This window comes from Paralichthys olivaceus, chromosome 20, assembly GCF_024713975.1.
Source record: "Paralichthys olivaceus isolate ysfri-2021 chromosome 20, ASM2471397v2, whole genome shotgun sequence".
In the NCBI taxonomy this organism is placed as follows: Eukaryota; Metazoa; Chordata; class Actinopteri; order Pleuronectiformes; family Paralichthyidae; genus Paralichthys; species Paralichthys olivaceus.
In genome coordinates, this window is record NC_091112.1 from 10,440,338 (window position 1) to 10,454,376 (window position 14,039).

Below are 14,039 nucleotides of genomic sequence, written 5' to 3' on the forward strand. Positions count from 1 at the left end.
AAAGTATGCTCTTAACATTTGCTCTACAGCGCCATCATGAGGTGACATTTTAATTAGTTTAACACTTTTGATTAGGCAATACTGTGCCTGATAACATCCGCACAGAGCTGCTCACATGAGCAGTGCACTGTTGGTTTTAAAATGTATTCACAGAATTACCATTGAAATGTGGGAGAATAAATCCCATAAATATCCCCTACACCAGTTCCTACATCAAAATTACATGAGATATTAAATTTACATTTGCACGGTGGATACAAAGAAAGTGACGCTCTCACCTACTGAATATTGAAAAAGCTGTTCCGAGCATATTCTGTATTTAAAATAGATTGAAAAATGTTTTATATATATATTTTATTTATTTTTATATAAGTATCTGTGGTCTATTTAGATTTCAACAGTTAATAATCAATAACGTGGACGTGTCCATCACACTGATGCGCTCAGCACCAGCCTGTTTCACGCTGCCTGAAGATTTCTGCCCTCAGGTCAGGTGAATAATATATGGGTCCGTCCCTCCGGTCATCAATAAAATCAGTGTAGCACAGCTCGTCTCCGCGCCCGCTGATGCATCCACATTGGGCAAATGTCTCCAGTAATGAGGGACCAGCAGAGAACAAGCCGAGAAAACACGTCAATATAAATGATGAGCAAGAAAAACTTAGAGCTGCCCTCACACATAGTTTTTTGTCTCTGCCTGTTGAGCTGTTAGTCTGGCACCATTAGATTTGTGATTTACGTGACTAAGACGACAGTTTGTCAATAACGGCCTTTGGGAACAGCTGAACTATGGCGGGACATTTGACAGTAAAAGATGAGGCAAGTACAAGGCCAGTCTCTTTGTTTGCAATGGTTTCACCCTTTGTTTTGTCCTACTTTCAAGACATTTTGGACATAAGTGTAAGATCTTTCAAAAGGTCCTGAACTTCCTCAACTTAGGTTTGACGCTACTAAAGAAGAAGCATCAAAAACCCAAACAAGATCTAATCCAACTTTGAGGGAGGTTAAAGGATATTTTGATGATGCTCACATCACAGTGATGTGAAAAAATATCTTGAGTCGTCCACAGACCCAATTGGGTACCTTGAAAAACCCTGTATAAATTCAAGTTATTATTTTATTATCAGTTGTAGTATTAGCAGTATTTCAATCTGTGATTAATATATAATTTAAAGATTAAGCTAATGGTTTATGTTATTTTGCTCAGGATGTTTCTGTCCTTCCTTTAAACAAACCCCTGCTCCCCTTATCCCTCTCCATTGTTTTCTCTCTTTCTAACAAGTGGCTAATAGAGTCTCATCAAGCCCATCAGCTCCAGTGAATAACTCACTCCACAGACTGGCTCTTCTCGGCCCATAACACACTGCAGCTTCTCCTCCCAGGAGGGGAACCATTTAAATGTGACCGTTCAACTATCTGCAAGCTGTGTGTGAGCGAGAGACGAGGCTAACTGAATAAAAGAAGGGAAGTTTTCTTGTTTTGCCTAAGAGAGTGTGAGACAGATGCTGTTCGACACTGGCTTACATTTCTAATGAGCACATGAGGGCATCATCAGTATACATTAGTGAGAGAACAATCTTCCCCAGAAGACGGAGCTCAGTGGAGGTCCTGGGCCTGGTGGTAGATAGAGCCATCAAGCAGGAAATAGTGTCACAAACAGTGGAGTGTAGGGGACTGCTACGACCTGTGTGTGGAGAAATAAATATCCTGTGACACAGTCAGGCATGTAATGGGAAAACTCAGGAAGCAAATCCAGGGAAACACACACACACACACACACACATGAAAAAAAAGGCAGATTCTTGTTCATTCTGGGTCATAAAACTCTTTTCTAAAAAATACAGTTTTCCTCATAAATATTTAAAGATGATGCAGGGATGGATCTGAGAACGATTTCAGTCAGGTATTCAAATTCTCCTCCATCTACTGCAATGCAGAGCTGTTACCATTTCAAATTGCATTTTCTGCCTAACCTAAGAAGAATAGAGCCATTTTGTTGAGGTTATTCAGCTCTAATAGCTAAAATACTTGAAATGTTTGCTCTCAGAGATTTAAGACACTGTGAGTGTACACCAGGGTATCTTTTTGGAGATGACAGGTCTAAAATGGGATTCAACAGAGGCGGGTGAGGATTTTTCAACACATGCACTTGTTTTTTCTGGCCTGATTTTTGTGGTTTGGCTGCAGTAGCGGCTCACAGGACACCTGCAGCCTGTGTGAGCTGGACAGATGGAGAGGAAGCTGGAGTTTCTGCAGGAAGAGGTGGTGGGATCATGAACTGTGCACAAAAGCTCCCGTCCATCCAACCATGAGGTGTGTGTGATGTGGAGCACATAATTTCAACATGTGCCATAGGATTGTGTGTTTTCCTCCACAGTCTGAGTCAGTGAAAGAACTCGTGCTGCTGACATTTAAAATCAAAACGTAAAAGAGCCAGTATCCTTACATTTGTTTTAATATTTAGTTTTTCTTGTACTTCTCACTGTAATTTCAAATTCAATGAGTTTAGTCTGAGTTCTATTCAAGATTAAAGTTCAGAGTACAATGAGAAAGGTTCAGATGAAGTTTATAATATTGCAAGATACATTTTGTATGTTGGTTGAACAGCCTTGCAATTTATTGTGGTTATTTCTGTAGTATTTTGTATTTTTATTTCTGCCGAGATAAGTTAACATATGTTAAGATAGGATGTACCGTTATTGAAATTCACAATCGACACAGCAGCACAAGGAAGTAGCAGCGCAAGGGGAAAATGTAGTAAGAATAAAAGTATGAATACTATAAATTAAGTTGAAAATAATATGTACAAGGATGTTTTTTAAAATTTGATATGTAATATAAAGAAAAGAATAAGGTTTTGCAGTTGTCCAAATATACAGTGTACAGAATGTGCAGCAGTTCTTTCTTGAAATATAGATTCTAGTGTTTGACTGTTGATGCTTTGGCGGTGTGCAGTCTGGTGGCTGAAGAGCAGGTTCTGATTTCACCTGTGTCTGTTGGTTGGATGGTTGTTTGTCAGCAGGATTACACAAAAAACTACTTTCCACGAAACTTGGAGGAACAATGGGACATGGGCCAGAAAGAACCTGTTAAATTTTGGGGAGGATCCAGGATTTTTTGTTCTCAATTCCTTTAACATTACGAGACAGGGTGCACAGATTTCCTGGAGAATGAAGCATGAAATCAAGCACATTTAGGGAACCGATGAGTGTGTGCAATGTGGTGCAGCTTGATTGAATTTAAGGGGACTGTTGGGCCTTGGCGGAGGTATGTGCACCACTGAGTGCCTTTCTTAATTTAATGTTGCAGGCAAGACGGTGCTTATAAAACCTAAAGGCTTTTTTTCTAGCCTTGTTTTGTTCTAGGGCAACATCTGAGCTGAATGTGCACACTTTAAAACTCCTGTTGGAAAGACAGATTGTATTTTGTATTTGTTGTCTGTGGATACTGTGTTAGCACACAGATGACAGATGATAAGAAACTTTAGTTTAGTTAGGTTTTTTTTTTAGGTCAGGTTGGTTGGAGACAGTAGGTATGAATGTGAGGGTGAGGGAATGGTTGTCTCTGCTTGCCCAGTGAAGACCTGGCGATATGTCCAGGCTCCCAGTATGGTGTAGAAGATGGATGGAAGTATAGTTTATTATGAATACATGATGGATGATTAAAGTCTTTCCAAAGTCACCTGTTTGAGGGACACACGTCTACTGGAGTGTTGACTCAGCACAAATTAAAACATTTTGTGTAAGTAGTTGAAAGTGAAAATTGTTGTGGGCTTTCATATTTTTTAAAACAATCAAGATTCACCTTTCACTTCCATGTCACAAGCACTTGATCCTGTATGTACATGTGGTTCATGAATGATGACAGGAAATGGAAAAAAGTGCTTACAGTTCTTAAATCTTTAATGTAAACAGCAGTTTTGAGGGGCTCTGAAAAATCCTAAAGAAAAAAACAAACATCTGAAAGTATTAAATATCAAGGGGAAAATATATAACTCATATTAGAAATAAAAACCATGATCTGTTTTTAAATTAGAAAATACATAAACTTTCAATTTAGTGGCCATACAGTCCCGAACACACGCATGAAAAAAAACATCTTCCCTTAACCGAATACAAACATCCTCAACTTGGCAGTTTCACAATTTTAAAATCACTAAATTATGACCATCTTACAAATGATAAACAAAAATAAGCTCAAATATTGCTTAGGAATGTTGTGTACAGCAGTTGTTACAACGAGAGAGACTCAAATGAGGGATCGACGAGTGTGTTTGTGTGTGTGTCTCACAATGGGAGTGTTTATATGGTTGTTTCTGGCAAAGCCACTGTGTAGGTGTGTACAATATATGCAATAAGCAGCGGTGGGATAATAACATCACATTAGGATATTCAAGAAAAGAGGCTTTTTATTTAATGTGGTGCAGTGCCTGGATTTTGAGGATCAACTTATTCTAACAGTCTTCAGTATATGTGTAGCAGGACAGAGCGGATATAAGAGACTATTTCTCAGAAGTGTTCGTCTTAAAATGTACGTCATCCTTCCGTTCAGCCTCGTGGAAAACATTTAGCTGCCACAAATACTGTAAGTGAGAGCGTGATGGGAAAATACTGCTGGGAAACTGACGACAAAACACAGAACTCCCCGTGTCCCTCCCTGCTCCTGAACCACACGGCCTCCATCCCTCCCCACACAAAAGCCCTGAGGAAAATCAATAAAATAATCATAAACATGGTCGACAAGGAAGCTGAATAAAACAGAAACTTCTTTAGCATTTGTCTACAATGATCTTCAAGCAAAATGACAGCGGGCACCTCAGCTGAGGAGAAGAAGAAGTGAAACGTTCAGAAACGTCAGAGACAGGAGGAGAGCGAGGAAGAAGATGCAGGACGACCAACGACAGGCCAAACCAAATACTTCCTGGTTTCTCATCTCCACGGCAACCCGATGACTCCGCATTGCCCCAGAGTCCCTTGAGTGCACATATGCACCATTATCTCTCTTATAGAGGTCTGGCAAGAAGCAAGAGGAAAATAGTTCAATAAATCCTATTTCTTTCAATCACAGTTCTTTTTTTTCCTTTTTTTTTTTTTTTTTTTACATCATATGGTTTTATTCATTTTTTGTTCCAGTTTATAAGAAAAGGGGGATTGGTCCAGTGGGTACAGTAGGTGCTGGGTGGGTCTTGTACTGGTGGTCGTCTAGTTACAGTCATATACAAAGTCATAGTTGCTAGGTTCTTTGGGAATGGGGGGCGGGGCCTCTGGAATCTGGATGTTCTCTAGATCCAAGAGGCGGAGCTTCATCTCCATGGAGAGCAGGGTGTCCATGTCCGATTTGGTGTAATCGCTGGTCATCTCCTTCCCGAGGAGGGCGTTTAGACCGTCTGTCCACACGCAGTACTGCAGAGACACGGGTACATCCACAATACATCAAACACATCAGCACCGAAGAGATAAACTTAATTCTTTTGAAACTCCTCAAACTATAATTAAACATGAAATGTTCCCAAACCGACAGGAAGCCGCTGACGTACAGACGCCATCTGCTTAAGAGACATGCGGGCATAAAAAGAACTTGAGCACCAAGGGAGAAAAGACTTTGTTCACTGTGACTCAGGAGAAATGGAGCAGGGACACCGTCTTCTCTCATGTCCTAATTACAAACTTCTTAATTTCATTTTTTTTTTTAATTTTTTTTAAGTTTCTGGATACAAGCAGATACAGCTTATCTTCATAGGAACTCACAGGAAGGTTCACTTTTATTTTGCCAACTTTTCAAAGATTTTATTTGATTTCTAAAACCAAAACCATGAAACTGTCAAGTCCTTGAGTTGGACTGGTTGAGTAAGATACCAATATATGCCATCACATATCACCTCAGCCATGATTCTTCAAAAAACTCTGAGTGTATTAAACCATTTAAGTGGTAAAACAAATAAATATTATATTATATGTTGTCAGTATTGTGGATTTTATTAATTTAGCTTCATCTAATCTTAATTAAGTGCTTGTTAATTGATCATATTTATTCTTTGATAAAGTAATAAAGTTCATGAACATTAACTACCAGAGAAAGAGTGTTCACTGTGCATGTTGCATATGAGCCACTTGAAAATGCTGTGGTGATCATTTCCACTACATATCACTTGCATATAGATTTTACTCGCATATTAAAAAAAAAAAAAAATCCTCTCTGTGCAATCCCACTGGTTCATTCTGTGTGAAACTGTCAACGACCGCAGGGCCGGACAGCGCTGCCTTACCTCGTGCTTGTCAGGAGCGATAAAGTTTAAATACTCGTCGGACTCGTAGAGGACAGAGAAGGCCAGCTCTAACACCTCCTGGGGAGAGGAAAGTGAGAGAGGCAGGGAGAGAGAGAGACAAAATGGTGCAAAGACAGCAGGAGATGCAGATAGTGAGTGTGAGGAGAGAAAAAGAGAAGGGAGAACAGGTGAGATTTGCATCGCAACATAACCTCCCTCTGCTCCTCATGTCTCATCTCCATCTGTTACATCAGCTGCACATCAGGTAAGTCAAAGAGAGAAAAACACCTTTAGATACCAAATATTAAAGAGGACATTATTTTAGGTACATTCTGTCCAAATCCACTTCGGTCTTACGGCGGGAAATAAAATTGTTGCGGTGTGAGGACAGAACGGGGACACAGAGATCCAGATTTGTATACATGAAAGCAATTCATTAAATGTGTGCTGGCAATCTGCGTGAAATTAGGATCTGATTTAGTACGGCAGAAGGCAATTACACAATCTGGGTGCACGACCTAGACACGCTTAATGAGGCAGAGCTCAAAAGACGCAGCTCAGTGGTGGGTTCAGGAGGATCAGAAAAGAAAACCGTGTAGTGATGCTGAATGGAAATATTTCTCACTGATGTAATGTAGGATCAAAACATTTCATGGAGGAAGAAGAATTCAATTCAAGCAGAACTTAGGTATCTGAGCATATTCTACTAATACTAAAGTCTGAGTCTTATAGTATTGTAGTATTGTCAACTGTTCTGTATAGAGGTTTTTCTGCCCATTTACTAAAAGAAAAAACTGCATAATACAGCTCTGATGTGATCACGTTTTTAATTATCAATATCAAAGAATAATTTTTTGGTTGTGTTATTATCATTGTATGATTTCAAATATAATCATTGCCCCTTAACCCTAACGCCTGCATAGAAGCACAAGCTAACTCCAACCAATACCAACTTTTTCATGAGTATAATCTCCGCATTGCATTGATGGGTTTGTTTGCAGCACAAGTCTATAACCACAAGGACTTTTCTCATGTTTTGGCGTAATAAAAAAGACATTGAGTTTATTTGTTAATGCTCTTTTTAAAGTACTGTCTTCTGCACCTGCTTTTTAGATTTCCACACAGATCTGAGCCGCTGTAAATTTAATGAACATTCGTAAACACGGCTAAGGGTGCACTCATCCACACTTATCATATATCCACCAGTCATTTGCGTGATCCTCCTTTTGAAAAAGCACATAAAGCAGAAAAGGGCTTCGCTTCAGTAATGAGATGCGGCGCAGATGACAGGCGAACGGCTCTTCCAGGTCGCTGCACCTGTTCTCTAAACGACACGCATTACTTGAGGCACAGGCGGTGGCGGAAACGAGGGAAATGTGGCTATGTGCTATCAGTGGTATAATTGCAAAAAAATATCATAATGACAGAGATCAGAGTGCTGCTCATGATGAACACATTTTGGAGGAATTGGGAAACTGAAATTTGTCTGAAAAACACAAATGGTGCACAAGCCAGCTCTGTTCGGATGCCCGCAGAGGTGACTTTGGGCTGGCCTTGTAACAGTGAGTAATGAAATGTGCTTGTGCTCTCATTCACACGTCTGGGACAGGCCCGCAGATCCCCGCCGGGTCATTCTTCTCGACCTGCGCTTATCGACAAGGTAATAAAAGAGACAAAGCAGGGAGGAGGCATGCACCTTTGTCTTCATGGCTATTTTCCAAGATCCAATATATCAGAGTCCCATGGGTGGGAGCGTGATTGAAGGTTTGGAGAGGCAAAGTGCCGGAGAATAAGAGCTGATGTGTACACAGACGTGGAAAAGATGCCTCTCTCATCCTGGTTAGGGTACCGCTGTGTTAATCTCAAATTTAAGCAGGGCAAAGAAAGGATGTCAGTGTGTTCTGGCATCTCTTTGGTGATTTGCTTCTGCGGCTAAAGGACGATTCTGTTATTTATTTCTAAACAATGCCACCGATGACTATGTCTTTCAGCGCCGAGCCCCAAGACACAAGTTGTTGTGTTATTTCCCAAAGCAAAATGATGTTACTGACACTTTTTTCTGTAACACTAATGCACACATGAACACACTCTCCCCCCACACAAACTCCACAAACATGCATACACACGTGTACACACACCTTGTTTTGCTTCAGGGCTCCCTTCTCCTTCATGTGAGGACAGTCTTTGCCGGTGATAACAGCTTTGATATCAGCCACGGGCACTGCAGAGAGAACAGAAGTGAGTTCACAACAACAACAGCAACAACAACAACAGCAACAACAACAACAACAACAACAACAACAACAACAACAACAACAACAACAACAACAACGCTGTGACAACTGTTTCACCCCAGGTGGACGTCTGGTTTATTCAAGTGATTTAAACTTAAAAGTCCTCAATTCTGTCACTGTGCAAGAATCATGTGTTATCAGTGACTCTTGGTGTCAGTGCTGGTTGTGTTTTGGGAATATGTATACCTTCAGTAGTATACACCATAGATAGACTGTATATAAAGTGTGTCTTCGCTTCATCCCACTATCCAGAAATGAAGCTAAAATGTGGACATTTGGAGCCAGAGTCAGTCATGATGTTTCACTTCTATTTGAAGCAGCAAATGACTTATTGTTTATATAATTGTTTATTTTTCAACAAGAGAACATGCATCAGCGTGATAAGAACTAACTTAAGTTACAGAAACCATATTTGGATAAAAATTTATTTGACGTTTACTTTGACTTCTTAGTTTGGCCTATGTCCTATCCACTAACAATTAGGAGGCAGGGTTCATGACCTATATTGCAGCCAGCCACTAGGGGGTGATTAAGACACTTTGGCTTCATTTTTGGGGAGCAGTTGTCATCCATCTTAACATCCAGTCTATGTTATACATTTAAAAAAATATAATGAGCTGCACATCAGCACCGCGTCACTTGACACTCACGTTTGTCCTGTAAAGAGTCGTGGGGCACCTCGCCCTGAGGACTCTCCTCCAGATCTCCATAGTGCAGGACTTTATGGTTCGGAGACAGACGGCAATACCAAAATTTATCTGGAGGAAAAGATCAGGAGAGAAGAGCAGAGGGAAAGGAGGAGACAGATTTAGAAAAGAGTTATGAAATAACTCGCTGGTAGAGGACTTCATATGAGGTTGGATGACTCATCAACAGTAGAGGAAATTATCATGCTCAAAAAAATTCTGTGACAAAAAACGGAAAAAGAAAACGGCCTTGAGGAAAAACCACAGATGGGCTGCAGTGCGTGAGGGAGGGCAACAAAACAGACAGTTGGCCTTCATCATTTTAACAATGATTCAACAACAACAACACACTCGAGTAAAGATCAGGAGACAACTTCCTGGGCTTTGTCTGGCAAAGCTCGCAAACCTCAACTCTGCCTTGATTTATTTTAAAAACGAAAAACAAAATTCAAGTATGAAGCAGAGACACAAAATGTTTGCTTTGCCTACAGAAAGCAACAATTATTGCCCACATCATTTAAAACCCTCACAGCTCTCTGGTATTATAAGACGTTTTAATCTAAAGTAATAAAATGCTGTTGACAAGAAGTTAAACAAGAAAATTGTTCCAAGTTACACACAGTTTAGTACATAAACCAGCAGATGTATTTGTAAGTTTACTGTACAAAAAGCCAAAGAAGAGTTTAAAGGACATTACTATTGCTGGGGTGAAATTGTGGAATATATTGGAATGATGTGAATAATTTCTTTCTTTGTAGCATTTGATTCTAGCCTCAACCATTTGTTTACACAGTTACTTGTACTTATTGTACAATGTCTGATGAATATAATGGTCTTATTTTGTTGAAGGTGAAATATAACTTAAGTCATACATTGTTTCTAGACTAAGAAGACATAGGTTGGATGTACTTTTCTCTGGGCTGATATCATGACTAATCCTCCAGTAGTGTGAGGTCTGTTTCTACCAGCTGAGTCTATGAAGCTGCCTCATGTGGCCGACCCGCTGCTCTTTAGGGGGTTCCCTGCCAAGGTGGGCACGGAGCTGAGCTGGCAGTGACTAGGGAGATCTGGCTGGCGTGTTGAAGGGGCGGCACAGTCCAAATCCTAATTGCTGAAAACAGACAGTTGTTGTTGCCAGGCTGGTGCAGAGCGGCATCAGTCCACAGGGAGCAGATAGAGATGCGAGTTGCAATCAGCTGCTCAGCCCAACTGATGGCTTGTGCTGTTGTGCATCTGAATCCAAGCACATATGTTCCTCCTCTGCCTGGAAGACGCAGCGTCTCCAGTTTGAATTTAATGTTAAATCTTGTATCGTTTCAAACTATAACCATCCTAATTTGAATCAAACTCAAGTATGACAACATTCAACATAAAACTTCAAGGTTCACTTTTGCAGTAGTGCCACGGTTACACAACACTCACTTCCCTGAGCCCTAAATGGTGACTCCTGCCAGTGCTCTGCACTTAAAGAAGACTGTGCTGCGCAGGTGGCACTCTGTCTTCCAAATATCAAAGCGCCATCAACCTGAGCTTTTAGAGAGAAGCTTCCCCTTGAAATGGCCGGACTGGCACTTTGAGAGACGAGTCATCTGCAGTGAAGTCAGCTAAATTAATATTGGATGTCGATGCTCGAGTCCCTGCAGGCTGGAGAACTTTGAAATAGTTGTAGGAGATGCTGAGGGAAGAGAGAGGGAGCGGGAGGAGGGGTGAATGTGAAAAAAGATGGGTCAAAACACAGAACAGCAGAAAGAGAGTTGTCATACGAAAGTATGAAAACCGAGAATGTTCATCTGAGGAATGCAATTTAAAGACAAGAGGACAAAGAGACAAGGATGGGGGAGTTCATACCTCCACCAAGGACCAATCAGTCCCCTTATGAAACCACATTGATATTCATTAGATCCAGATGGTTACCAAATTGCACAGACTCAGAAATATCGATCCCCTAAACATGTCAGATTTTCTTTAATCATGATCCATGAATTATTCTCTAAAAGATGTATGAAAATGTTGAAAAAGGAAATTTAAAATAATTCTGGATCCGCTCCTTAAACCAAATCTGCATCAAAATTTAATTGGTTCGTTCCTGACCCATATTGCATCCTTCCACCAAGTTTCATGGAAATCTGCCCAATTGTTTTTGCATAATCTTGCTTAAAAACAAGGGTGAAAAAAACCCTCCTTGGCTGAAGTAACAAACCAAGGTTCAGCTTAAATGCAACACCCTCGTCTTGATTTAACTCCCCATTTCATGTGAGCAGGAACTTGCTGTAGGGGCTCCTTTATTCACGTTCAGCCTAAAAGACCAAGTCCTCTTTACATGGATGGATGCATGGATATACTATCAGTACCAGTAGGAAAACGACTGCTCAGAGAGGAGAGAGAAGCGAGATCCGAGTGGGGGAGGTAGATAAAGGTCAGGCATGTGAAGCTGGTTTACATCAGCACGAGGGAGAGAGATACAAAGCAAAACGGTAAAAAAAGAGGTGAGGAGCGGCAGAGATAGGGAAGGAGTTTCAACGAGTGATGTGAAGAAACAGCATGTCCTTGAGTTCGAGTGTCCTCAGAGGGAAAAGACAGCTGCAGCTAGCTCGTAGCAGGCAGCAGACAGCTCCCCCACAGTCAGCGTTCTGTAGCAGCAGATTAAAGCCAGTGTAACCCTACAGGCTATTGTGCTAAATTAAATCCAGCGAGGCTCATGAACTGCTTTATAAACCGAGTGTGGGTCCACTGTTCCTGAACGGCTTAATAGTCATGTTACTGTGTTTACTGTGCATGTGTGGCTACATGTGAACATGCACACGCCTTTGACATCATCTGGATGACAGCTGCCAAGATGAATCGTGATCAGGATTTAAAATGTCAGAACACATTGATGTTAGACAGAAAAAAACCCCACCAGGTTTTATTCCCTATTTGATTTGAGTTATTGGAAAGAACAGTTCCTGCAGGGAGGCTGACGACTGAGAGGTTATGTTTTCCCTGTTTGTTTTTAAGGAAGATGACGCAAAAACTCCTGGATGGATTACAACAAGACGTGGTAGAAGGACGAAGGAAGAATCCATTAAATTAGGTATATGATCTACTGAGTGCCATTCTAGTTATTTCATGTATTCATACATGTGAAAAGGGACAGAGACGGGTGAAGAGAAGTGGAAGAGGGAGGACGGAGGAATGAATAGATCAGGTCTCAATTCTTTTTGACTAAAGTGCAGTGTAAATGCTGCTACTGTAATCTCCTTCCTTCTCTCTCTCCTTCTCTCTCCTGGCAGCGAGACACGATACTAGGCTGAATGAACACATGCTTCACTGAGCTGGCTGCTGTGTTTTCCCTCTGTGTCGCCCTCCCTCCCCCCTCTTTATGTGTCACGAGGAAGATATACATCCATATTTCCACTAAATTAAAGCTGCAGCAGGTGAGATCAATAGAAAAATAGTTAAATGAGTCTTTTGAGCTGCAAGCTAAATTATATGACTGTTTTAAATGAAATACATGGTTTTAATATCACATTTATTGCCAAATTTATACAAAAAAATCTACATTTTGGGGTTACACACAGCTCATCATCATCAGCCAGCGTTTCAATCCTTCTTGGACCTTGGAATGCAAATGCTTACGTAGATATCAACCATTTGGTATGTCTCTATGTGGTAGATTGACATAACATGGCGCCACCAATGAATTTAAATGTGAGCCTCTAAAATATCTACTGTGGCGACAACCGATTTGTGTAATTTCAAGTTACACTGCTTTCCACCCTGAGAAGGTGTAGAGAGCAACTAGAGTTTAACACAGTCTGTCATTCTTTCCTTTCTTTTCTCAAAGCGTTCTCCAGAATCTATCTCGACAAGTGCAAAGTATGAATGTGTTAATGCTTCTAGGCCTTGCATTTTTTTTAATGTCATATATCTGTGTTTGCACGGGTGAGAGTAGAGAAGGCAACGCCATTGTGCATCTGGACACTGAAAGATAAACTGTATGTTTTTATGTATGTGCTCAAATTACAGTGGCGGCATGTCTCTCTATGTCTGCGCCTTGAAGCCTGGGAGCGCAGAAAAGCAGCGGGAGGAAATCATGACAGCAGCTTCAAAGATCCCCTGTGATAAAATTATCTCCTGTGAGCTTTTGATATGGCAAAGGGAATACGGCAGTGCGAGGAGAGGCAGAGGGCAGGGATGAAGGAGAGACAGATAGAGGGAGACGAGGGGGAGGAAGAAGAGAGGAGTTCAAGTGGACACAGAAGATGGAGATATGAATTTCAATGCTTATGATCTGTGGGTGAAGGTGGTGTCACATCAGGGTCGTGTACATGATGAGTGTGAGTCTCACCTTGCCTCCTGCGACTACTGATTTTCCTGAAGCAGGTTCCCTCGCACAACCTGTTGAGCCTCTGCTGTTTGATCAGCTCCATGATCTCTGGCTGGATCTTCTCCCTCAGCTCCCTGTGGATAAACACAACGCCGCATAATTGGTTTATCTTAAATTTTGTAAACCATACCCTCCCACTGTGGCGAGCAGTCAACAACAGTGAGCTACACAACTGCTCTGAGGCCTGGAAGTGAATTCCGTTACAGTTACCCTCGTTTTCTGGCAGCGAGCAAAATCCATCTGATAGTGAGTGTCAGGAGTGAGCGGAGGAAATGAAACACACTCGCATACATGAACGCACACATAGAGGGAACACACTCAGAAATGTGTCATACAGCGTCTCAGCAGGCTGATCAGAGGAAATCTAAGCTGCTCCGGCTCCTAATTAGATCTATCATTTATTCAAGCATCTACATGTATGTGTG

At 41.1% G+C, this 14,039-nt stretch overlaps 1 protein-coding gene across 10 annotated transcripts in view; it reads right to left on the reverse strand.

Moving 5' to 3' along the window:
- Positions 1–3,884: 3,884 nt before the first annotated feature.
- Positions 3,885–14,039, reverse strand: part of elmo1 (engulfment and cell motility 1 (ced-12 homolog, C. elegans)) — a 96,533-nt gene continuing 86,378 nt past the window's right edge. For all 10 annotated transcript variants that reach the window (XM_069515760.1, XM_069515764.1, XM_069515758.1 and 7 more), the window contains 5 exons: positions 13,576–13,688; positions 9,210–9,317; positions 8,404–8,486; positions 6,266–6,343; positions 3,885–5,402 (listed from right to left, as the gene is read on the reverse strand). In XM_069515760.1, the coding sequence (XP_069371861.1) occupies positions 5,202–5,402; positions 6,266–6,343; positions 8,404–8,486; positions 9,210–9,317; positions 13,576–13,688 (583 nt within the window). In that variant the 3' untranslated portion in view covers positions 3,885–5,201. The remainder of the gene's footprint in view (positions 5,403–6,265; positions 6,344–8,403; positions 8,487–9,209; positions 9,318–13,575; positions 13,689–14,039) is intronic.